The 27,100-nt window shown below is 46.4% G+C and overlaps 1 protein-coding gene across 5 annotated transcripts in view; it reads left to right on the top strand.

Moving 5' to 3' along the window:
- The window catches only part of WDR25 (WD repeat domain 25), a 141,764-nt gene that overhangs the window by 58,174 nt on the left and 56,490 nt on the right, over positions 1 to 27,100 (top strand). For all 5 annotated transcript variants that reach the window (XM_067725721.1, XM_067725731.1, XM_067725741.1 and 2 more), the window contains exon 3: positions 24,794 to 24,941. In XM_067725721.1, the coding sequence (XP_067581822.1) occupies positions 24,794 to 24,941 (148 nt within the window). The remainder of the gene's footprint in view (positions 1 to 24,793; positions 24,942 to 27,100) is intronic.

Below are 27,100 nucleotides of genomic sequence, written 5' to 3'. Positions count from 1 at the left end.
GTTCTAGGAACTTGGCGATATTGCAGGAAGAAAAAATTTATATTTAATTTCATCCTTTGGGTTCTGCGGCTAATAGAAGCGTAAATGCGAGCCATGTCTGAAAGCCATTTCTTTATGTGATTCAGAGAATCAGGACGCTGCAATTACCCCGTGTATGAGATTTATGAAAACATTAATGCCTAACGAGAAGAAAACATCTCGGTAAGTTATTTAATTTGAAGTTGCAGGCCTGGCTGCTGGTTCCTAATTCAGACCTCGTGCTCTGCCGCCAGCCCACAGGCACTCACTGCCCTCTGGCTCGCCCAGGAGCAGGGGTGGGGCAGGGCAAGGCGGAGCTGGGTTTGAATCCCGTCCGTCTGATTCCGAGCCCACCCCTCGCTCCCCAGCCCTGCACGGGCAACCTCTTTAGGTTTGTCACATGTGGCAGCTGCATGATCTGCACACATTTAAAAAAATTTACGTGCCGCATGCTTTTCCTTTCTTTATTTCGCTTTCCCCTGAACTGACATAAAAAGGGGAGTCACACACAAGCAGATGTCAAAATGACTGCCGTGCTTTGCCTCATCAACTGGAAAAGCCACCGACTGAATTACTCGCGACACCATTTCTGTTTACGGCAGATGCAGAGCGGGCAGAGCGGGCGCTCGGGCTGGGGGCCGTATGTTTTCCTGTTTTTGGCGATGGCTGAAGCCTTAATTCAAAAACAAATTAAGTCCTTCAGCTGTCACTTGATTGTTCCCTCCGATCTTTGGGGATAAATATCATCGCTCCTACCTCGTATCTCTTCTCTCTCCTTTTCCCCAAAGGTTTTCCCCCCTTAATTTTTTTCTCTTTGCCCAGAACTGAACATTTTTTTTTGACAAAAGCATGCATTATTTAGAGCCTGTCGCTTCCTGAAGTTCTTTAATTACAGAATTAAACCAAAGTAATGACAGTTTAATTTGTTCTTTCATTAATTGGGAGCGCTCCGGGCCGATGTGAAACGAATGCATTTGGAAAGCATGAGGAATGTGCGTTGAGTGATTGGAGCATGGTAATAATAATCGCTGTCGTTTAACGCCTGGCACTGGGCAAGGTGCTCTTAAAGCATATTCTCAGTTTATCCTCCTAGCCACCTTGAGGAGGGGGTCACGCTTCTCTGTCCTGCAGATTAGATCTGGAGGCCAAGAGAGGAATGACAGGGCGAAGTCCTCCCGGGTGCCCGGAGGGAGAGTCAGGCCCGCACACCAGGTCGGGCCGCCGAGCCCCTGTCCTGTCCACAGCACCACTCGGTCCTCAGGCCCGAGCAGTGGTCTCAGTTCTACAAGGAGCTGCCCACAGGAAGACAGGCACAGCCTGGTGGGGTGTGCCTGAGAAGCACGCACCCGTGCCAGGCTGAATGCTGAGGTTGAACCCGTGGAAATGAAAGGAAAGCTGGGCAGGAGGGGGCTGATGCTTCGCCGAGGCTGCTGGTGGTTTTTCTACTTTGAAAGTAGCCATGGGGATGCAGAGAGGCGCGCTTGCAAGCACGGCCCGTTCCGTTTCGTTGTGGGTCAGGAGAGCTGCCCCAGAGAACCACAGGACCTATGTCTCTCTGAAGCCTGTGGTTCAGGGTGGAACCCAGGTGTGTGGGGCTCTGTCAGGCCTGCACTCCTGGGCTCCACTCTGTCCAGGGCCCGGTCCAGGTCTGCTCCGGCTTAGGACGGGTCTCATCTCCAGCTGAGGCCAAGGCCAGGGCAGCTGCTGAAGCCAAGATGGCAGTCATCAGGGCAGCTGCCTTTCCACGGACACACGTGGCCCGGGCATCGTCCTCCTCACACTGGCCTCAGGGTCCGCCAGACCTTTGGACCCTTCTGTGCAGACTTCGGATGTCCCCGTCATGTCTGCATTGGCCCTGGGCTGGGGCTTTGGTACTGGGCTTCTGGGACCGAACTGAGGGTGGACACTTGGTACCTTCACTTGTGCAGCTGAGCCATCTGGCCCGGCCAGCATCCCGAAGGGAGGCACTCAAGAAGGACCTTACTTTGTAGGGTCTCGAGTCCTGTTTGCTCCAACAGAGGGTCATTTCGGCAGCAGGTGGTAAAAGACGGGAAAGAGAACAGACGGCTAGTGGCGCCTTCCTTTGTACCTCCTACTTTACCGTAATGCCCTCTGAGCCTCCCTGCAGCTCTGGGAAGCGGTAGGCCTGGCCCCATTTTCTAGCTGTGGACATGGCAGCTCAGAGACGTGGTCGTCTGCTCAGGCCATGTCAATAGAAGGGGCACAGCGGGGTTAGGATTCGGGGTGTCTGAAGTGCCCTGTGGAATCGGACCTTGATGTCCTTGTTGCTCTCATCCGGTGTCCCCCAGGCCGCCTGCTTGCTCTCACGGTTCCCAACCCCCGGGACTCTCAGAGCCCCGCGCTACAGTTCCCCTGTGAGCTTGGGATTTTATTATTAATGCGTTCTCTGCAGCCACGTCTAGATGAGTTTAGGGTTAGAGGATTCAGTTACACTTTATTATTGTTTGCCATTAAAAATCATGCAAATAAGACACAGAACAAAGCAACTTGTACTGTTTTGGACAGCAGACTTACGTGCCTACTGCAAGAAAATGACACCGAACGCCTGCAAGGTGGTAATAAGATTGTACCTCAGAGCTTTCGCTTTGTTGGTCTTTATTCATAATTTATGCCACGACAACTTCCAAAAGAGGTTTTAGACTAGTTTATCATAAAAACTTACAGCACAGCAAGAGGATTTTAAAGCTTACTGTTGTAGAGATGAAAAGAAAGCCTGGAAGCCATGTAGCTCGGGGGAGGGGGTGGAGGCGGCAACACATGCTGTAGCCGGCTGACCTGGGCCCCGAAACTGCCGCAAGCTTCCTGGTCGCTAGAGCTGAAAGGAGGCCTGCTGGGTGGCAGGCTTCTCAGTTTTGGATTAACAGGAAGCTTTCCTCCACCTTCGTTCTCAAGCCCTTGGGTTGCCTTGTTGGGCTTCTGACTTCTCTCTGGGAAGAAGTGGGCACGGAGCCTGTCTGGGAGCATCTGGGCGGAGAAGGGCTGGTGTAGAAAGACACTCTGTTCCATCCTAACCCGAGTGTCGGAGGTGGTGCTGGGGAGCTGTTACCACGCCTTGGAGTTTAGAACCCTGGGCTTCTGACTTGGTGGTGGGGCTGCCTGGGCGATGCCAGCCTTAGGGGCAAGGACTTTAGGTCGGCCAAGGAAAAGGAGGCTCAGTCCACGGTGACCCCAAGCCTTCAGTTAACTGCTACGTCTGGTGCTTCCCCAGCACTGTGACCACCTGATGTTTCAGCCCTGGGCCCACCTTCCGGCGGGCAGGGTGGGAAGGATCGACCGAGGCCCAATCAGAGTCCAGAGCAGAAGCGGGCTGGCCTTGTGCGCCTGCTCCTGGGGTCCCCAGGGGTCTTCACAGATGATGTGGAGCCACAACAGGTGCACTGCCGATGTTGATGGTCACATCAGTAAAAATATATAAATCACAGCACACGGTACACACAGCGCAGTACTGGTAATAATTAACTCAACAAAGGACAGCTCGAAAGCTAAGCAGCAGCTGTCCTGCTTTCCCTCTTCCAAAAAAAAAAGTTGGAAGCCGCGTGCCGTGTCTGAAAGCTTGTGATCAAGAGTGTAGGAGAGACAGATTGACTAATGGCCAAATGAGCCTTCTGTAATCACTACAGGTATTGCTGACCTCACCTGGCTCTTGGGGGAACTGCTGTTCTCTGATGTGTGAATCCTTGTTGCTGTCAGCACAGGTTCAGGTAAAGGGATTTCTGGCCGTTAAACTCCCAGCCAAGCAGCTTCTGTAAACTACAGGCTGTGTGACCACAAAAATCATTGACCTAAGTGCTATGGACTTATTATCCTATTATATAACTTTTCTTAATCCTTTAGAATCACTTGTTAGACTTTTATAGGTAACATAATTTTGTGCTCATTGAAGTAATGTAATTATACAGACTAATTCAAGACTATTAGAAATTTTGGGGACACCATTTATAATACCACCGAATGCATTCCAGGCACAGTTTGTTAGGGAATAATGAATATTCAACCCCCAAGAACCCCAGGCCTGGGCGTGAGCTTGGGCGCTGAGGAGGTTTGAGTTGACCGAAAGCTACTGGAAACTGGTTAGTTAGTCCTTAGCTGGCCCCTTCAGAAGCCATTAGACTTAGGGGTTGTTTCTGAGAAATGAACTTGAGACGCATAAATGTACTATGATTTTATTTTTGGGCACCAGCCTGGAGATATCACAAAGATAATTTCTGGGGAGTTAACAGCAGTGCCGGCCGCAGAGCAGGAACTTCTGCTGCCGGTGGGCATGGTGGGCATGCGAGCTTTCCGGGGGGAGATGGGACTTGTTCCTTGTCAAGTGTCAGCAGCTCTTTTACTGTCTGTGAATTGAGCAGATCAGAACCATCTCCTTGTCTTTCAGGAGGGATTTGGGGGTGATCTGGGCCGAGGGGCTCAGCCTGCTACCACCCCGGGTGCGAGTGCTCTGAGTTTGTCTACACCTAATGCAGCGCCGTGGGGCACCACTGGGCGGGTCGGGGAGGTGGCAGAAGCCGGGCCTGCAGAATGACATTTCTGTGGCCTAATGATTTTCAAAAACCATTTGTGAGATTGAGGTAATGTATTTCCCAGGCACAAGCAATTTACTCCTTCCCACCGTGCTGAACCAGGCTGTTAAATCCTCTTGCTGTGTGCATATAGCTGTCGGCACCAGGGGGAAATGGTCAAGTTCAAGGCCCCTGCCATAGCCATGCTTGGCTTTTCTGGAATTGATGAGTAACTGCTCTTTTGGAAAGGAAGTTTTTAAGAACACTGGAAAGTGTTAAGTGAGGAAAGCAGGAGGCCAAATTGTATATTCAGTGAGATCCCAGGAAAAACCAAACCTGCAGAGAAAAACACTGGGCGGGTGCTGGCAGCAGGGTCACAGTGGCTCCTTCGCCTGAGCACAAGGATTAGATTCAGTGTCCCCTTCTGTACTTTTTCAGTCCCTTACCCACTTCCCACTGCCTAGAGTGGCAACACCTGGCACCCAGGCGAGGAGCACCCCAGCGAGAAGCACACAGATTTGGACACTGGCCATGAATCCTGGGCCCGTTACTTGCACATTGTGTAACCTTGGGCAACTCTCTTCATACCTCAGTCTCTTCACCTATCAAATGGCCCAGTTACATCTACCTCAGAGGGGTGCTGTGAAGATTCCATCACTCGGCTCAGCACCTGGCAGTGTGGGGCAGGTGGGGGTCTAAAGAAGTGATAGCCCCGGGCTTCCCTGGTGGCGCTGTGGTTAAGAATCCGCCTGCCAATGCAGGGGACATGGGTTCGAGCCCTGGTCCGGGAAGATCCCACACACCGCAGAGCAACTAAGCCCGTGCGCCACAACTACTGAGCCCACGTGCCACAACTACTGAAGCCCGCATGGCTAGAGCCCGTGCTCCACAACAAGAGAAGCCACCGCAATGAGAAGCCCGCGCACCGCAACGAAGAGTAGCCCCCGCTCGCTGCAACTAGAGAAGAGCCTGCACTCAGCATCAAAGACCCAACGCAGCCAAAAATAAAAAAGAAATAAAATAAATAAAAAAAAAGAAATGATAGCCCTTGTGGGGGTTATTATATAAGTGCATGTGTTTCTTTCATAATCTTAAAAACATTATAAATAAATAATGGGAGAAAGGAGTAATGACTGAAAATGGAAGAACAAAGCAGTCCATCCAGCTGCACAGTGCCACCGACCACTCTGTCCCGACCACAATGACCACTCTTCACTTGTCTTCAGGAAAGAGGTCAGAGGGCAACCACTGCCACATGGTGCATCCAGCCCTCCAGGAGGGAAAGCATGGAGCGCGATGGGAACATCCACTGGGATTATATCCCAGATAGTCAGGAGGGCTTCCTGGAGGAAGGAACATCTCAGCTGAGACTGGAGGGAAGAGTAGGGGCCAATGTGGTGGAGAGGGAGGAATTTGCTTCGGGTACAGGGAAGGGCATGTGTAAAGCCACAGGTCGCAAAGAGCAAGGTGAGTTTGGGAAGCCTAGCTAGAGGGCGATGCGCAGGTGAGGTGGTGGTGAGAGGTGAGGCTGGGCAGGTGAGTAGGTGGCTCTCAGGTCAACTGGAGGCTTTCCCACTAGACTGGGTCCATTTGCAACCCGTATGGAGTCCCTGAGCGTGGCCAGCAGAAGCCCACAGCCAGATAAGGCCTTAAGGCCAGAAGGCTCTGAGCGTACCTCCTTGCTGGGTGTCTGCATGCGTTTTAGGGTGAGGGGCCTGCGTTTTTTGTTTCGTTTTGTTTTTTAATGCATAGTGAGAAATCATAATGAGAATGACCACCCCCATCCAAACCCCCTCACGGAGGGCTGGTGAGAACCGTGGCTTTGGTGGGCAGTGTGGGCCTGACGGAGCCTGCCCTCAGGGCTGCCCTGGAAGGCCTCTTTGGGGAGCAGAGACAGCCTGGCGCTGGCCTGTGGCGGTTGACGTGGCAGCAGGACCTGAGTGGCCTCACTTTCTGAGAGTGGTCACCCTGTTGGGGGGTCCTGCCCTGGCTGGCGTCAGGTGGGGTGGGGGACTTAGCTGGGTCTCTGGAAAAGCTGTCAGGAGGTGCTCCCCGGGGACAAGGCTGTGTGTGACAGCCAGGACACCAGGGCCCCCCAGCCTGGGCCTGCACAAGGATTAAGTTGGAGGCCACTGGAAATAAGTCAGGCCGTGCTCTCAGGGGCCCCCACTCAGTGACTGCTGCACGCAGCCCCTCCCTGCCCGTGGGTGAAGCAGACACGCTGATCACGAACCGGCTCCTCCCCCGGCTCAGGTGGCGGGTGTCCCACCTCCCTGCCACTACTGTCCCTTGTCCCCGTCTGTCTTCCCTGCCACTCCTCCAGTGGTGCCCCCTCTGCCTGCAGCACCCCACCTTCTCAGCTTCTCTCCTTCCACCTCACTGCCAGTCAGATCCACCCCCAGGTCCTGGTGACACTTCTCCAAAATGACGTCCAGTGTGTCCTTAGCCCCGGCCTGCTCCCTCCCCTCTGGTCGTCCTCTTCACTGGTCTCCCCACAGGTTTCTGGCCTCCTGTGCAGACTGTTCTTTCAAAAGGAAAGCTGACTCCTGCTTTTCTCTCCTATATTTAACCCTTCAACAGCTCCCCATCTTTTGTGGAGGGAGACACTTCCAAAGTTCTCCGATCTGTTTCGCCCGCCCCTGCTGCACTCCCATCCACATGGGGCCCCTGGCCTCTCTGCAGGCTGGCTCTCCCCCCCCCCACCTCCCACCTTCCTCAGCAGCCCGCCCACCTCCCCAGTCAGAATTAAGCTTCACCTGCTATTATTATCTCTTGGAGGCCAGCTCTTTTCTCTTAGCACTGTCCCCAGTTGTAATACCCGTTTGTACATTTGCTTAATATCTTTTTCTTTCATTAGACTCTTGTGAGCTGTTTTGTTCCCCGGAGATTCTAGCAGTGAACAGTGTTCTTGGCACGTAGTGGACCCTGAATAAATAAATATCTGTGGAATAAACCCAGTGAATGAATGAGAGTTGCCCAATTTTCAAAGCCTCTGTTTGCACATCTGTAAAATGGAGGTAACTTCCCTGCTGACCTCATGGGTCTATGTGAGGGTCACATGGTTCCGTAATTTGGAAAAGTACTGTGGAAAGTGATGCACAGACGTTAAAGTATGATATTATGACTCCTTCTAGCCAGGTCACACCCTCCTCTTTCCCCGGGCATTTTTTGAGAACGAGTACTTCTTAGCATAAAAGAGTAGGGAGCAGTACGAAGCCCCTTTTGGTGATCTGGCTTTAGGGTAGGCGCGCCACGGAGGAGAGAGGCCTGCGGCTCAAGGGCAGATGTGACATTCAGCCTGGAAAAGTCCCTAACTGCCCTTCCTGTTCCCCCTGAGGTGGGCTGGTCTGGAAGAGCACCTGGCAGTGTTTAAGTGAGCTCCAGCACTGAGACCTAGAGCATTCTACCTGCGCTGATGGGCTGCGGTAGTGCTTAGAAACTGTGGAGAAGGGGGGAAATTTGAGGAGACGAGATGGGCTTTCCAAGAGAGAGAAAAGGTGGTGTTAGAAGCTAACTATCAATAAAACTAACATTGACCTCTGGAAAAATCCTACAGTGGATTTGTGTTAGAACTCTTGGTTCCAAGTGATAGAACACTCAATTCCTAGCAGCTTAAAGCAAAGAAGTGAATCTGTTGGTTCAAGGGTGACAATGCTGAGGGCTGTTTAGCTTCAGGCGTGGCTGCACTCAGGGCTCAGATGTCCTCATGTCTTTGTCTCACCTTCTCTGTCTCTAGGTGTGCCCTGGTCCCAGGGACACACCACCCCTGTGGTGGCTCCCTTTCAGCCTCAGGGCTACTGCTTCGCAGCCCCAATAGAGAGGAAATGCCTCTTCCCCTCTACTGCCTGCTGCAGCCCTGGGCTTGTACCCCAGTGCCTCGGGTTGTCCAGGACTGGGTTACGTGTCCTTTGTAGAAGCTTTGAGCCAGTGCCTCGTGCAACACACTAGCCGAGTGGGGCATGCGTGGTTCTCCAAGGAAGGTGGGCGCATGGACACCAGGCAAGCAGTAGAAACCATGGCACTGCAGGACTAAAAGACAGGTGTGCTGCTGGGAGCCAGCATTCAGTCACCAAAACCATTCATTCTTTTTTGAGTTCTTAGACTCATAGGATCTGTGTATATTGAGGCCGGAGACCAAGTGTATCTTAATTTGCAAAGACACCTGACACTCATGGGGCCCAGGTCTTTAGAATCTTGACGATTCTATCTCATCCTTATTTTGCAGAAGAGCTGGAACCCCAGGTCCTCCTGGTGCCAGAGAATCTCAGGCTGTTCTTGCGAACATGGCAGGGGGGTGGGGGTGGTGTCTACCATGCGATAGTGTCCAACTAGATGGCCGTGGCTTGTTCAAAAATAGCACCCAACCTAAAGAATTAACGATTTACTTCTAGGGTGGTAGAGGTTTCTCATGACCAAAGGGCACGATACTTAGCATTCTTCTGTTCCACAGCTTAATAATAAACAAATTGGGTAGCATTTCAGAAGGGAGGTCTGCTTGTCCAAGCTATAGAGGACTCAAAACTAGGATAGCCATCCTTTGGTTCCTCTGTCCATTTGTCCATACATCTGTTCATCTGTCCATTTGTCTATTCATCCGTCCCTAAAGGGCTGTCAGTGGGAAGAGGGCTCGGTCTGACTTTGTGTTGTATTAGTCCAGAGCCGTGTATGGGACCGCAGAGCACACTGCAGGTGGGAGGTGGGTGAGCGTTGATGGTTAAGCCTGAAGGCTTTCCAGCCAGTCTGCCCCCGTCTGATTCTCTGCTCCACCTCTCACCATGTGACCTGGGGCAGATAACCTCTCTGTGCTTCAGTTATCTCAACTGTCAAATGATGTTTATAATAATACCCACCTCCTACTGTGCGGTAAAGATTGAGTTAATTCTTGTGAAGTGCTTAAAACACGGCTTCTGTGTAGTACGGTTGAGTGCGTGATTACTGTTACCTGGAGGTATGAGGTGAGGTGGTATTTTGTCTCAGAATAATGTCCAAGGTTGCAGTGCTCTCAGAAGGGGCTCCAGCTCCTCCTGGAGTCGGGCAATCCCCACCGCTGGACAGGCTGCACCACCTGCTGGGGGCCCTGCAGGCCGCCGAGGGCTCCTCCCCACTCCACAAGGAGGGTGGAGTGATGACCTCTAGAGCCCCCGCCTCCACTCTCCACACATTCTTCAGCAACCTCTGCAGACATCTTGTTCTTAATCCTTTTTACGCAAAGAAAACTCTTTTTTGCTCCTTTACATCTTCTACTGGCATTTAAAACTCCTTCCCTTTGTTCTGACCTTATTGAACGAGAGAATAATTTCTTGGAATTCTCTGTCTAATGAAAATGCTCATGTACTTACAGATTCTGATCAAGTTTCTCCTCAACCTTTACTTTGAGGGAACTTGCATCATTTGGTATAGAAAACATTTTTTTTTTTTTTTTTTGCGGTACACGGGCCTCTCACTGCTGTGGCCTCTCCCGTTGCAGAGCACAGGCTCTGGACGCGCAGACTCAGCGGCCATGGCTCACGGGCCCAGCTGCTCCGCGGCATGTGGGATCTTCCCAGACCGGGGCACGAACCCGTGTCCCCCGCATCGGCAGGCGGACTCTCAACCACTGTGCCACCAGGGAAGCCCCTGGAATGGCATCTTTAAAGTGCTGATAGAGAAATAAAAATTCTCAACTCATGATTCTGTATCCTTTAAGAATGAAGGTGAAATAAAGACATTTTCAGATGAATGAGAAGTAAGTGAGAATTCATTGGAAGCAGATGTGCACTACAGAAACGTTAAAGGAAGTTCTTTAGGATGGAGGAATATGATACCAGGTAGGAACTCATATCTTTAGGAAGGATTGAAGTGGCTGTCAATGGCAAATATGTGGGAAGATATAAAAGACTATTTTTTCCTCTTAAATTAAAAGAATACATATGACTATTTAAAGCAAACGTTTTCACATTGCATTGTGGGGTTTATAACATATATGGGTGGAATACATATGACAACTATAGTGTAAAGAATGGGGGTTGGAGAAGACATTTATGGTTGCAAGCTTCTTATATTTTATGTAAACTGGTACAATTTACTATAAGAAGACTTTAAAATATTAAGCATGACATATATACAATGGAATGTTACTCAGCCGTAGAAAGAATGAAATTGAGTTATTTGTAGTGAGGTGGATGGACCTAGAGTCTATCATACAGAGTGAAGTAAGTCAGAAAGAGAAAAACAAATACTGTATGCTAACACACATATATGAAATCTAAAAAAATGGTACTGAAGAGCCTAGTCACAGGGTAGGAATAAAGACTCAGACGTAGAGAATGGACTTGAGGACACGGGGGGCACAGGAAGCTGGGATGAAGTGAGAGAGTAGCATTGACATATATACACTACCAAATGTAAAATAGGTAGTGGGAAGCAGCTGCATAGCACAGGGAGGTCAGCTCGGTGCTTTGCAATGACCTAGAGTGGTGGGATAGGGAGGGTGGGAGGGAGGCTCAAGAGGGAGGGGATATGGGGATATATGTATACATATAGCTGATTCACTTTGTTATACAGCAGAAACTAACACAACATTGTAAAGCAATTATACTCCAATAAAGATGAAAAAAATAAAATATTAAGCATGTATATTATAATCCCTAGAGCAACCACTTTAAAAAGGTTAAGAGGCATAGCTAAGAAGCCAATAGATAAAATGGAATTCTAAAAATAGGTATTTCAAAAGAAGGCAGTAAAGGGGGAAAGGAGGAATAAAACAGAGGTAAAACAGAAAACTAATAGCAAAATGGTAGATGTAAATCTGCTCACATCAACAATTACATTAAATGTACATGGACTAAACACTACAATCAAAAGAGATTGTCAGGGCTTCCCTGGTGGCGCAGTGGTTGAGAGTCCGCCTGCCGATGCAGGGGACACGGGTTCGTGCCCTGGTCCGGGAAGATCCCACATGCCGCGGAGCGACTGGGCCCCTGAGCCATGGCCGCTAAGCCTGCGCGTCCGGAGCCTGTGCTCTGCAACGGGAGAGGCCACAAAAAAAAAAAAAAAAAAAAAAAGAGATTGTCAGAATGGATACAAAAGCAAGACTAAATTATATGCTGTTGACAAGAGGTTCACTTCAAGTAAAAAAGAAACAAATAAGCTAAAAGTAAATAGGTGGAATAAAGGGATATCATCCAAATAGTAAGCATAAGAAGACTGGAAGTATTATAATACTAACCAATAAAATAGACTTCAAGACAAAGGGTATTACCAGAGATAAGAGGGACTTTTCATAGTGATAAAATGATTAATTCATCAGGAAGACGTAACAATCTGTGTACCTAAAAACAGAGCTTCAAAATACATGAAAAAGTTTTCATAGAATTAAAGGGAGAATAAACAAATCCATAGTCATAATTGGAGATATTAACACTCTTCTCTAAGTAGTTGATAGAACAACTAGACACATCAATAAAGATGGAAGATCTGCATAACATTATCAACTACCTTAACTAAACTGACATTTATGGAACACTATACATAACAATGCTGGGTGCAGATGCTTTTCAAATTCAAATAGTACTTCTCTAAGGTAGGCCATGTGCTAGGACATAAAGCAAATATCAATACATTTAAAAAAGCTTAGAGACTTCCCTGGTGGTCCAGTGGGTAAGAATCCATGCTCCAAATGCAGGGGACCCGGGTTCAATCCCTGGTCGGGGAACTAGATCCCACATGCATGCTGCAACTAAAACATGCTGCAGTGAAAATCCTGTGTGCCACAACTAAGATCCGGCACAGCCTAAATAAATGTAAATAAATGAATATTAAAAGAGGGTTTAAACAATAGAAAGCCAAGTCTTTGATCACAGTGGAATTAAATTAATAATAAATAATAATAAGATACTGAAAAGTAAGAAAAACTCCATAAACATTTGACGGTTAAATCACATACTTCTAAATAACTTATGGGGATTTATGCTTTCGGCTAAGATGGAGTAATAGGGACCAGATTTATGCTTCAATCTTAAATAATTAAAAGAAACAGGTAAAATATAAGGAACAGTGGTTTTCAGGCACTGAACACCAGGTAGTGTAGACAGTGATCCCTGAGAGAGGGGAAACAAAATGGGATGAGCCCTGAGATTGTTGCAGCTTACAGCCCGATGAGAGTTTCTGGACTATAGCACAGGGAGAAGAAACCCAGATGGGTCCCAGTGATCTTCCTGAGTTGAGGAGACAGAGGTGGAATCCAGGAAGGGCAAGGCAGCTAGAGTTCTCAGAGTTCTCTCTAGAGTTCTGGTTCTCAGAATAGAGAACCAGAGACTAGAGAGCTGCCCAGAGAGAGAGAGAGCTCCAGAGCCTACAGGAGGTTCCCTCAAAGTCTTCAGTGAAATACTGATCAGCACACGTGTAGGAGGAAACTCCCCAAGGTGGGGAAAGAGCCACTTGAAAGGAACAGGATGAACAATCCCCAGAGCTCACAGGACCAAGAATACGTCATATTCCCATAAGCCAGAGTGGGAAATCCTTGTAATTCACAAGGGTATTGCCTCAGGAATGGAGTAAAACAACCCTAGATAAATGCTGCTCTTTTTCCTCCTATCAAAGCTTAGAGACTATCCTGGCGAGAAGTGAACTGTTTCCAAGTAATTTAATTGTGTCCCAGAACAAACCTCAAGACTATTATAGGAATATAAAAATAAAAAAAAAAATCCACTAAAGTAAAATTCACTGTGTCTTGCTTCCAAACAAAGATTACAAAGGCATGTGAAAGAAGAAGAAAAATCTGAACCATGATGAGAAGAAAAATCAATAAATAGAAACATACCTAGAAATGGCAAGATGATACAATTAGTAAATAACGTTATACCAGCTGTTATAAATATGCCTTATATATACAAAGAGGTGGAGAAAAGTATGAACAGAATAAGGAGAGACATGGAAGACAGAAGAAAGGTCCAAATCGAACTCTAGAGGTGAAAAAAAAATGTTTTGGATGAAAACTACACTAGATGGAATTAATTGCAGATCATAAACTGTAAAAGAAAAGGTTAGCAAATTTGAAGACATAGTTATAGAAACTATCTAAAATGCAGCACAGAGAGTAAAAAGCTTGGGGAAAAAAATAAACAGAGCACCAGTGAACTGTGAGATAACTTCAAGCTTACCCAATATACATGAAAGTATATGTATACATGGAGTATACATGTATACATATACTTGGAGTATACATGGAGTCTTCAGAGGAAGAGAGAACAGAAAAAATTATTTAAAGAAATAAAGGCTGAGGGCTTCCCTGGTGGCGCAGTGGTTAAGAATCCACCTGCCAATGCAGGGGACACGGGTTCAAGCCCTGTTCCGGGAAGATCCCACATGCCATGGAGCAACTTAGCCTGTGCACCACAACTACTGAGCCTGCGCTCTAGAGCCCACAAGCCACAACTACTGAGCCCGCACGCCTAGAGTCCGTGCTCCACAACAAAAGAAGCCACTGCAATGAGAAGCCCACATACCGCAACAAAGAGTAGCCTCTGCTCACAGCAACTAGAGAAAGCCTGCATGGAGCAACGAAGACCCATCACAGACAAAAATTAAAAATAAATAAATAAATAGAAAGAAAAAAATTTTAAATAAAAGAAAGAATGGCTGAAAGTTTTCCAAATTTGATGAAAATTAGAAACCCATATATCCAAGAACCTCAATGAACCCCAAGCACAAGAAATATGAGGAAAAAGTTTACCAAGGTACATCATAATGGAATTTCTTATAATCAATGATAAAGATAAAAATCTTAAATGCAGCCAGAGAGGGAGAAAAAGACAAGTTACATACAGAGGAACAAAGATAAGAATGGCAACAGACCTCTTATTGGAAATGATGCCAGTGGAATAGCATACTTAAAGTACCAAGAGAAAACAAACAGACCACTGTTAACCCAAAATTCAAAACCCAGCAAAACATCTTTTTAAAACAAAGGCAAAATACTGTTTCAGACATTTAAAAGTTGAAGCAATTCATTTCCAGCAGACCTGCACTAAAGGAAATGTTAAAGTTCTTGAAACAGAAAGAAGGTGATGCCAGATAGAAATTACATCTTCACAGAGGAATGATGAGCACCAGAAATGGTGAATATGTGGGTAAATGTAAATATTTTTCTTTTTATTAAAAAATCACTTTAAATGATGATTTATGTTTAAAGTAAAAATAATAACAATGTTTTGTGGAGTTTATAACATATGTAGGTATAAAATATATGATAACATGCATAAAAGCTGAGATAGGAGGAATGGTGTATATTGTTATTATGATTGTTATGATTCTTAAGGCAAGTGCTAATATTACTTGAAGGTAGACTGTGATAAATTACAAATGTATGCTGTAAGTCTTAAAGCAAATAGTAATAAAACAAAACCAAGATTTATGGTTAGTAATCTAACAATGGAGATAAAATGAAGTAACAAAAGATACTCTTAACAAAAGATAAAATGAAGTAACAAAAGTTACTCAATCCAAAAGAAGGCCAAAAAAAAATTAGGAAAGAGGGAACAATCGAGATAAATGGAAAACAAATAGCAAATTTAAGCCCAAACCATATCAGTAGTGGATAAAATGGCCTAAATACCCATTTAAAAGACAAAGTTTGGGGACTTCCCTGGTGGTGCAGTGGTTAAGAATCCACCTGCCAATGCAGGGGACATGGGTTTGATCGCTGGTCTGGGAAGCCTGTGCCACAACTACTGAACCTGCTCTCTAAAGCCCGCGAGCCACAACTACTGAAGCCTGCACGCCACAACTACTGAAGCCCATGTGCCTAGAGCCCATGCTCCGCAACAAGAGAAGCAACCGCAACGAGAAGCCTGTGCACTGCAACGAAGAGTAGCCCCTCCTCGCCACAACTAGAGAAAAGCCTGTGTGCAGCAACGAAGACCCAACACAGCCAAAATAAATAAATTAAAAAAAAAAAAGACAAAGTTTGTTAGGTTGGATAAAAAGGCAAGACCCAATTATACAATACCTGCAAGAAACCTTAAATGAAAAGACACCAAAGGTTAAATGTAAAAGGATGGAAGAAGATATACCATACTAATAGTAATTAAAAAAAAAGAGTGGCCATATTAATATTAGACAAAGTAGATTTCAGAGCAAAGAATATTAGCAGGGATAAAGAGAGACATCTTATAATGAGAAAGGGGTCAATTCATCAAAGGACATAACACTAGATACTTAACTTTGGGCACATAAACATTAAGGGCATAAATATGTATACATCTAATAAGAGAGCTTTAAAATACATGAGGCAAAGCTGATAGAACTGCATGGAGAAATAATCATATATACAATTATAGTTGGAGCTTTCAACACCATTTTTTCGATAATCAATAGATCAAGTAGACAGAAAATCAGTAAAGGTGTAGAAGACTTGAACAACACTATCACCAACTTAGCCTAATTGGCATTGATAGAACAATCCATGTAACAACAGCAGAACACACATTCTTTTCAAGCGTACATGGAATGTTTACCAAGATAGACCATATTCTAGGCCATAAAACAAGGCTCAGTAAATTTAAAAGGATTGAAATTATTCAAAGTATATTCTCTAATGGTGATAAGATTAAATTAAAAATCAATGACAGATATCCCAAATATTTGGAAACTAGACAGCACACTTGTAATTAACCTCTGGGTTCAGGGAGAAACTGATAGGGATATTAGAAAGTATTTTGAACCAAATGCAAATGAAAACACAACATATAAAATTTTGTGGAATGTAGCTAGAGTAGTTCTCAGATGGTAATTTATAGCATTAATGCCTATATTAAAGAAGAAAATTTCAAATCAATGATCTTAGCTTCCACTTTACATACAAAAGAAAGAAAAGCAAATACAACCCAAAGTAAGCAAAAGAGAGGAAATAAAGAAAAAGCAGAAATAATTGAAAGAGAAAACAGATAAACAGTAGAGAAAAGTCAGTGGTGCCAAAAGCTGGTTCTTTGAGATCAGTGAAAGTGATAAACCTTTAGCCACTCATCAGGAATAAAGACAAAACATACAAGTTACCAATATTAGGAATAAGAGAAGTGATTTAATTACAAATTCTAAAGATATTAAGAGAGTACTAAGGTAATATTATGATCAACTTTCTGTCAATGAATTCTACAACTTAGATGACCTGGATAAATCCCTTGAGAGACTCAAGCAATAAAAGCTCACTGACAAAATTAGATAACTCCAAAGCCTTTTCTCTATTAAAGAAATTGAATTCATAGTTAAAAGCCTTCCCATAAAGAAAACTCCATGCCCCAAAACTTCACTAGTGAATTTTACCGAACATTTAAGTAAGAAATAGGACCAATTTGTTATGAGTTGAATTGTGTCTCTCTCAAAATTTGTATTTCTAAGTCCTAACCCCCAGTGCCTCAGAATATGTCTTTATTTGGAGATGGGATTTTTTTTTTTTTGCGGTACGCGGGCCTCTCACCTCTGCGGCCTCTCCCGCTGCGGAGCACAGGCTCCAGATGCACAGGCTCAGCGGCCGTGGCTCACAGGCCCAGCTGCTCTGCGGCACGTGGGATCTTCCCGGACCGGGGCACGAACCCATGTCCCCTGTATTGGCAGGTGGACTCTCAACCACTGTGCCACTAGGGAAGCCCTGGAGATGGGATCTTTATAGAGATATTCAAGTTAAAATGAAGTCTTTAGGCTGGACCCTAATCCAGTATGTCTTTCATTTTCTTTTCTTTTTTTAAAATTTATTTATTTATTTTTGGCTGCATTGGGTCTTCGTTGCTGTGTGTGGGTTTTCTCTAGTTGTGGTGAGCAGGTGAGCAGAAGACTGCTCACCACTCTTCGTTGTGGTGAGCAGGCTTCTCATTGCAGTGGCTTCTCCTCTTGCAGAGCACAAGCTCCAGGTATGCGGGCTTCAGTAGTTGTGGCTCTTGGGCTCTATAATGCATGCTCAGCAGTTGTGACGCATGGGCTTAGCTGCTCTCTGGCATGCGGGATCTTCCCAGACCAGGGCTTGAACCCGTGTCCCCTGCATTGACAGGTGGATTCTTAACCACTGCACCACCAGGGAAATCCCTATGTTTTCATAAAAAGGGGATATATGAAGACAGACAGGCATAGAAGGAGAACACCATGTGAGCGTGAAGACAGCCATCTACAAGTCAAGAAGAGAGGTCTGGAACAGATCCTTCCCTCACAGCCCTCAGAAGGAACCAATCCTGCCTTGATTTCTGACTTTTGACTTCCAGAACCACGAGACAATACATATCTATTGTTTAAACCAGCCAGTTTGTGGTATTTTGTTATGGCAGCCCTAGAAAATTAATACACAATTCTTTTCAAACTCCTCCAGAAAATCAAAGAGGAGGAAGCACTTCCCAACTTGTTCTGTGAGGCCACCATTACTGTGGTACCAAACCAAGAGAAGAAATAAGATTTAGCAAATCAATCCAACATTTATTTATTTATTTATTTATTTATTTATATGTCATGACTAAGTAGGATCTGTCCCAGGAATTCAAGTTTAGCTTAATATTTGAAAATCAATTAATATAATACAACCTATTGATGAACTATAAAAGAAGAACCATATGATGATCATCTCAAGAGATATAGAAAGAGCTTTTGACAATATCCAGCTTTCATTCCTGATAAAAAGTTTCAGCAAACTGGAAATAGAAGATAATTTTCTCAAACTGTTAAGGAGCATTTATGAAAACATAACCTCTAGCATCTTACTTAACTGTGTAAAAGACTGACTGCTTTCCCCATGAGGTCAGGAACAAGGCAGGGGTGTTCACTCACACCGTGTCTATTCAGCATTGTTCTGGGGATTATAGCCTGTGCAATAAGGCAAGAAAAAGAAATAAAAGGTATCTGGATTGGAAAGGAGGAAGTGAACTTCTTTTTGTTCACATATGTGATTGTCTATGTAGAAAACTCTTCTGAATCTACAAAAAAAAACCCTTTAGAACTAATAGTTTAGCAAGTTTGCCGAATTCAAGGTCAATATAGAAAATTAATTGTATTTCTACATTAGAAAAGAACCTGAAATTTAAAAATTTTAAATACTATTTACAATGTCATCACAACATGAAAAAAACAGGGATACATTTGACAAAAGTTGTGCAAGATTTTCTATCAAAAAACTATAAACCATTGCTTAGAGAAATTAAAGACCTAAATATTGATAAAAAGAGAGATATATCCTGTTCATGCATCAGAAGACTCAATATTGTTAGGACATCTCCCCAAATTGGTCTGTGGATTCAACGCAATTCCAGCCCTTGAATACACACACGCCCTGAAGGATTCCCAAAACTTTTGCAGGTAAATGGCCTGATGAAGGCTTGGGCACTGGCTGCACAGGCTTGTGCTAAGCTGTGCAAGCCTGACAGCAGTCTCTAGAATGATATCCTGGGACAGCAGAGACTGTCGAGGATAAACAGGAGTCCATGAGCTGGGACTGAACTAGGCGGGTCCGTGAGGCAGGAGCTGGCAGGACAGGGCCAAACGGGAGGCAAAGATTCACCCAGAAGTCTGACAGCTATTATCTCCAGGTAGTGGGATGATAGCTGCCTCTTATTTTCTTCTTTGTGTTTTTCTGTTTTTTTTTGTTTGTTTGTTTGTTTTGAAAAATTTTTTGCAGAACACTTATTTACAATGTAATCAGAGAAACAGCCATCCTGTTGTTGATTCCTATGGGGTTTTACTTTTTGCACTTTTGTATAATTTGAGTATTTTTTACAGAGATTGTATTTGTTTTATAATATTGGGTTGGCCAAAAAGTGCCTTCGGTTTTTAAGGAAAAATAAAAGACACATTTTTCATTTTCACCAAGAACTTTATTGAGCAACATATTCACCCTTTTGTTCCACTACCTTCTGCCATTTTTTAGGCAACTTCATAATTCCATCTTCCCAAAACTTTTTATCTTTTTGAGCAAGGAACTGTTCCAGGTGCCTTTTACAGTCTTCTAGGGAATTGAAATTTTTTCCCTTAAGAGAATTTTGTAAAGACTGAAATAAATGGAAATCCAAAGGTGCAGTGTCTGGTGAATACGGCGGATGAATCAGAGCTTCCCAGCCAAGCGGTAACAGTTTTTGCCTGGTCATCAAAAAACATGTGGTCTTGCGTTATCCTGATGGAAGATTATGTGTTTTCTGTTGACTAATTCTGGATGCTTTTCGTCAAGTGCTGCTTTCAGTTGGTCTAACTGGGAGCAGCACTTGTTGGAATTAATCGTTTGGTTTTCTGGAAGGAGCTCGTAATAGAGGGCTCCCTTCTAACCCCACCATATACACAACATCGCCTTCTTTGGATGAAGACTGGCCTTTGGTGTGGTTGGTGGTGGTTCATTTCACTTGCCCCACGATCTCTTCTGTTCCACATCATTGTACAGTATCCACTTTTCATCGCCCATCACAATTTGTTTTAAAAACAGAACATTTTCGTTATGTTTAAGTAGAGAATCACATGTGGAAATGCAGTCAAGAAGGTTTTTTTCACTTAACTTATGTGGAACCCAAACATTAAAGTGATGAACATAACCAAGCTGTTGCGAATGATTGTCAACGCATGAGTTGCATACTTTGAGTATGTCAGCTATCTCCTGAGTGGTTCTCAATTAATGTCTCGATTTGATTGGTATCAACTTCCACTGGTCTACCTGACCATGGAGCATCGTCCAGCGAGAAATCTCCAGCGTGAAACTTTGCAAACCATGTTTGACATGTTCAATCAGTCAGAGCATCATCTCCATACACCGCACAAATCTTTTTTAGTGTTTCAGTTGCATTTTTACCTTTCTTAAAATAATAAAGCATAGTATGCCGAAAATGTTGCTTTCTTTCTTCCATCTTCAGTATTAAAATGGCAACACAAAAATTCACCAATTTTGATGTATTTATTTATTTATTTATTTTTATTGGGGTATAGCTGTTTTACAATGTTGTGTTAGTTTCTACTGTACAGCGAAGTGAAGTAGAGTTCCCTGTGCTATACAGCAGGTTCTCATCAGTTATCTGTTGTATACATATTAGTGTATATATGTCAATCCCAATCTTCCAGTTCATCCCACCCCCCCTTTCCCTCCTTGGTGTCCATACATTTGTCCTCTATGTCTGTGTCTCTGTCTCTGCCTTGCAAACCGGTTCATCTGTACCGTTTTTCTAGATTCCACATATATGTGTTAATATACGATATTTGTTTTTCTGTTTCTGACTTACTTCACTCTGTATGACAGTCTCTAGGTCCATCCACGTCTCTATAAATGACCCAATTTCATTCCTTTTTATGGCTGAATAATATTCCATTGTACCACATCTTCTTTATCCATTCATCTGTCAATGGGCATTTAGGTTGCTTCCATGACCTGGCTATTGTAAATAGTGCTGCAGTGGACATTGGGGTGCATGTGTCGATAAGTCTTTTTTATAAATGCATGCTGATATGACAGCTGTCACATACAATCTAACAAAATCGTTTTGAATAAAGTTAAAAATAACTAAGTGCTACCACAGCCATCTTATGGAAAAAACTGAACAAACCTTTTGGCCAACCCAATAAAAAACAAAAGTCAGGCAGGTAGGCAGAGAGAAGGTGACCCGTGGCTAAAGCTATAGGTCTTGAGAGACTGTTAGGAACTCCTGGTGGGGCCATGTCTCAGTAAGCAGAACACGGAAACTGCAGTGAACGTGCACCTGCACCACACTTCACTTGTCATGTTCTTTCTAAACCTGACTTTTGTTGGACACGTAAATGTCTCCAGTTAATACAGCAAGTCATCTTAGCACATGTGACAGAAGACTTAACTCCTTAATTCCATGAAGGCAGATTGGGCTCTCTAATTACTTAATTGAAAAAAGGTACACACTTCAGGCTGCCCGGTGTTTGGGAATTAATCTTTAAAACCTGACAGCAAACATTAAATTCAATTAGGGAGAGCGATTAGCAAAGATTCTTCTCTCCCTCACCCTGGGTACTTTGAGAAGTGGCTGACTGGGGTGCATTGATTCTGATGCTATCGTTGTGTATATATCAACCAGGAGAGCCAAGTATGCATTTTTCATTTCAGAGGGGAGTTACTGGATAATTTACGGATTGATGGATGTCCTTAAGCATGTCTCCGCGGCTGATTTAGGAGGCCGTGGCCAGGAACTCAGACCTCTCTGGTTGCTGCTTTCGGCCTTGGTGCCACCGGGTTTAAGGTCTCTTTTTCCCTCCGTCTTTGATTAGGGTTATGAGCCACCCCCTCCTCGTCCCCCACCACCTCCTTCTCCTCCTTTCCCAACACCTAGCTGATAGCAGGTACCCAGGAAGTGTTTGCTGAATGAATGATTAAATGAATGACTTTAATAGATGGGGACATTTGGGCATATTTGCTTTGGAGCACATTCATTTTCTCACGCTCTTTTTTTTTTTTTTTTTTTTTCTGTACGCGGGCCTCTCACTGCTGTGGCCTCTCCTGTTGCGGAGCACAGGCTCCGGACGCTCAGGCTCAGCGGCCATGGCTCACGGGCCCAGCCGCTCCGCGGCATGTGGGATCTTCCCAGACCGGGGCACGAACCTGTGTCCCCTGCATCGGCAGGCGGACTCCCAACCACTGCGCCACCAGGGAAGCCCTCTCACGCTCTCTTTGCCTCTCTTTAGGGGAAGTACAGTGTGGTGTTCACAGCTCCCATCCCCCAACCCTGCCCCTCTCCCTCTCCCCTCTCCAAGCATATTTTTTATAGTCTGACTACAAGTACACAAAGAAACATGATAGAGTTTTGCTACATGTGTGTTTTTAAAATTGTGGTGAAATACACATAAGGTTTACCAGCGTAGCCATTTTTAAGTGTAGGTTCAGCGGCATTAAGTACATTCATTCACATTGTTGTGCAGCCGTCATCACCATCCATCTGCAGAACTCTTCATCTTGCAAAACTGAAACTCTGTCCCCATTAAAGTCTCCATTTCCCCCTCCCCGCTGCCCCTGGTAACCGCCGTTCTACTTTCTATGTCTATGATTTTGACTACTCTAGGGACCCCACATATGTGGAATTATACTTTCTGTCTTTTTGTGAGTGGCTTATTTCACTTAGCGTGTTGTCTTCAAGGTTTATCCATGTGGTGGGTTGTGTCAGAATTTCATTTCTTCTTAAGACAGTAATATTCCATTGTGTGTGTATATATATATATACATATATATATGTATATATATATCACATTTTGTTTATCCATCTATCCATCAGTGGACACTTGGGTTGCTTCCACATTTTCACTGTTGTGACTAATGCAGCTGGGAACATTGGGATACAGATATCTCTTTGAGATCCTGGTTTTAATTTTTTGAGCGCATACAGACAAGTGGAATTGCTGGATCATACTGTAAGTCTATGCTTAATGTTTTGAAGTTCTGCTCTGCTGTTTTCTCTAGTGGCTGGACCATTTTGCCTTCCCACTAACAATGTACAAAGGTTCTGATTTCTCCACCTCCTTGCCAACACATATCTTCTTTTTTTTTTTTTTTTTTGATAGAAGCCATTCTGCTGGGTGTGAGGTGGTGTTCCATGTGTTTTTAAAACTTAGATGGCATCGTACTGCATATATGCAGTTGCCTTATGTATTCAATATTATCTTTTCACTGTTTAGCCAAGTTAACCCTGTAGATCTAGCTCACTCATTTTACTTTATTTTTTCCTTTCAAGTCATACTTGCACATCGTTTTGAGAAAACAGCAGTTCCCTGTGCTCTGCGTTTCTGCCATGAATTCTCACTTCACTTTGAAGTCTTCTGGCTCTTTCCTCTGTTATCTCTGTTCGTATTTCTAAATGTAAATGTTGCTACTTTTTGCTTTTCAGTCTGAAACCCCAGCTGTTGACCCCTAATTAGGAAGAAAGGAACTGAGCTGTCTTACCATTCTTTCAAGGCTACCCTTGACCTCTTGTTTTCTTAATCTTAGACATTTCCGTATGCCCGGGAAATACGCGTTCAGAGCTCTCATCCTATGCATTTTGAGAACCTTCAGGATGTGGCGGGGTGAACTTTCTCATCTTGAAAGGGGAGCTTATCTCTCACATCCAGTTTGTGGATCTGTGTGGGCACGCTTTGGGTTTACTCTTATCAAGGAAATAAGAGAGGGTCAGGGAATCCTGCTGTTAAGAACCGCATGCACTACCTGCCTCAAGGAGCACAGCCTCCGGCGCCGTGGCTCCTGCTGTGCTCCAGCTGCGGTGCGGTGTGCCCAGCCCTCGCTCATTCCTCACTACTGCCCTTGGGACGGGGCTCTTCTTATGCCCATTATATGGACGAGGAGACTGAGGCCTGAAGAGGCCAAGCTTCAGCCAAGTCACAAGGCTGGAAGCATCACACAGGAGGCCCTGTGGGTGCCTTCCTGCTTCTGTGTTCAGTCCTCTGACCCACCTTGGATGGCAGGTGAGAGCATCCCTTTCTTCCAGCAGTGACACCAAGGGAGGACAGTAGCACTGCTGAGCATCTCCGCGTGCCAGGCCCTGGGCCAGCCTGGTTGGGCTCCTCGCCTGCCGGCCTTTCCCTGGGGTGTGTGGTGGTCGGCAGAGTTTCCTGGGAGAGCCGGTGGGAAGCCGAACGCAGCCCTTTCATGCACAAGTGGTCCTGGCCCTTGGAATGTACAGTTCTATACTTGAGGGCCTAAAAACACATTTCAGAGGTCGTTAAGTGTACATAGGGCTTTCTGCCACAAGCCTCGCTCCCCAGAGAAAGCAGAGGGGAGTGAGGGGCAGTACTTTCTCTCCCAGAAAAAAGGCCAGCTTGCCCCTCGGGCAGAGATCTGCTCTGCCTGGTTGCAAACACAGGTGTGGCAGACTCTATTTTGGATCTTAGTCTTAAAGCGGGACCCGTGCAGGTAGCCTGGCCTGGTGCGGCATCCACTACAGGTCTCAGAAAGTCCTGTCTCGGAGGACACATGTCAGAGGTGCAGGTGAGGCTGGGCTGGAACTTTTTGGTGGTGAGCAGGTGTGAATCAGGTGTGAAGGGCTGGGCAGGTGAGCGGCAGAACACAGGACATGCTGTTTCCTTGTGAGCTCCCTTAACCCCCAGAAAAAATTTTGTGAAAGTCTCCCCCTCGACTTGCCAGTCCCAAGGCCTTATTACATTTCCACGAAGAGAAGTTTAACATCTAGATGTTGCTTTGATGGTAAAATATTGGGAATCTAGTTCCACTGTGAGAGCCTTTTCCCCATGCACAGGGGCTGAGCTGAGCCCCCAGGATCAGGCCCCCGCTTGTGACATCTGGCGCTGTGTTTGCCTCGTAGGTGTGGAACGCCGTGGACTCGGGAAGCTGCTTGCAGACCTACTCCCTGCACAGTGAGGCAGTGCGGGCCGCCCGGTGGTCCCCCTGTGGCCAGCGCATCCTCAGTGGTGGCTTCGACTCTGCCCTGCACCTAACAGACCTCGAAACAGGTGTGTTTCATTACCCCGAGGCGCCCCCTCCTCCGAGTTGGCGCCTTTCTCACTGGGGAGGTTTCTGGGAGGGGGATTCTGCAGCCGCCAGCTGCAGACGGTTTCAGGGCAGGGGCAGACGGGACGAGGGGAGACTCATACTCGGCAAGCCTGTCTCCAGGCTGTTTGCCTGAAACCGAGACTGGCCCGTAGGCTTCACAGTGGACCTCTGCCAACCTGCCCGGAGGACAGAGTCCCAAGGTTGTCCCAGCCCCAACCTGTGGAGCTGGATAGAGGTGGCTTTTTAATCAACTTCTGACATGCAATTTGTACTGAGATAGATTTAGCTTTATCACAGCGTCCTTTGGTTGGAATCAGTTTAGAATTCCTGTCAATTCACTGTCGCTGAAAGGCTGTAAGGAATGATTCCAGCTCGTACGGAAAGCCAGCAAATGAGCTCTGCTTTCATGCCCACACTGAAAAGGCATTTGGGCGAGATGGATTCGCGCTGGCTAAATCCTAAGGGGGCTCTCAACAAGCAGCGCGAGGAGGAGAGAGGAGTCAGTGGGAGGAACTTTCCATTCCCCGGCATTCCGATGCAGCCGGCACGTTGAGCACGAATCCCGCCACAGCCCCGGAGCGGGGGCCTGTCTGTGCTTCGGGCGAGAACAGAGCCAGCGAGCGCAGACCTGGGTTCCAGCCTTGCCCCTGACCCCCGGGCCGGCTGCCCTCAGCGCCCACGTTGCCTTTTCCTCCCTGGGTTCCTCCTGGGTCACTTTTCTGCTGGGCATCGCTGCCAGCACCAGGAGGGGAGGCCTGGGTTCACACCAGTGCCCGGGGCGTCCCTCGAGCCCTCAGGCAGCCCCTGCCTGCCTGGCCCAGCTGTGGTGGTCCTGGGGTCCGTGCCTCTCCCAGAGCCTGGCAAACAGGGGGTGATCACTCCGGGGTCCAGCCACCCAGCTCCGCCCCGCAGCTTGGATGCAGCGGGTTTGTTGCTCACCTGGAGTGTCCTCCTCTCTTGCTGGGTCACTGAGGGACGACCCTTTTGAGGCCATGCAGCTCCTTTGGCTGGGCCCCGTGTGCCGTCAGTGGGGTGTTGACCAGGCTGTTGGCTGTGTCGGCGGCTGGTACTGTGCCACAGGCTTTGCACACATTTCAATCCTGCCAGCCATTGTTATCCCCATTTCACAGGCGACTAGACTGAGGCTGCAAGGGCCGAGTGACTGGCTCAGGGCCTCCAGTGGTGCAGGGCAGGTGGGGGTTTGGAGCCACGTCCGTGCAGCTGCAAACCCTGGGCCCTTTACACAGTGCTGAGTGTACGGTGTTCTTTTTGGCAACAAAGACCACGCTCTTCCTGTGAGCCCCTCTGAGAGGGAGTCGAGGCTTAGGGGGTTTGGTGCCCTGGGTGACGGTGACAGTTGGGTCGCTGGTGCCAGCAGTAGGTACTGTCACTGAGCACCGACTGTGTGCAAGGCATTCCTCTGCAGCTTAACATGTGGGGTGAGGGCCCATTCACCCTTTGAGACTGGCACCACCGGAATCCCCTCGTCACACACAGGCACGGGGCACAACCAGGAAGTGGCTGAACCAGGATGCACACAGGTCTGCCAGGCTCCGAAGCCAGCTGCCTGACTGTTATACTTTGTTACCTGTGTGTCCAATAAGCCGTGCTCGGTATTGGAGACACAGAGGTGAATAAGTCCCAGGATCCACCCTGGAGGAGCTCACATCCACTGGGGGAGACAGAATTGCAGAGAGTCCCAGGGTACAGTGAGGGAGAGAGATATAGGAACCGCAAGGACATCTAGCCTGGGAGATCAAGGAAGGCTTCCTGGAGGAAGTGGGACCCAAGCTGAGGCAGGAACTGGGGGACAGAGAATCAGGATGGAGTGGGGCTGGGGAGGGGGAGGGAAGTGGGTTCTCAGCAGATGGAATGAGGACGGAGTTCAGGAACATGAACCACGTGGTGTGTGTGGAAGTGTGGGGTGCAGGGAGCTGGGGGAAGTGAGTTTGGGGGTGCAGGAAGGGGAGCTCGGGCTCCATGCGCTTCCTGGCCTGTGGGGTGTGCATTCCCCAGATGCCGCTCCCCAGTCCAGTGTCACTGAGCACCCATGGGTACCTGCACTGCCTGCCCAAGAGTGGAGAAGGAATGCTTCTCACATGCTGGTGATGCTGTCGTG

The sequence above is a fragment of the Pseudorca crassidens genome, chromosome 1, assembly GCF_039906515.1.
Source record: "Pseudorca crassidens isolate mPseCra1 chromosome 1, mPseCra1.hap1, whole genome shotgun sequence".
In the NCBI taxonomy this organism is placed as follows: Eukaryota; Metazoa; Chordata; class Mammalia; order Artiodactyla; family Delphinidae; genus Pseudorca; species Pseudorca crassidens.
The sequence above is the reverse complement of the archived record's forward strand: the minus strand, read 5'-3'. Positions and strand labels throughout refer to the sequence as shown.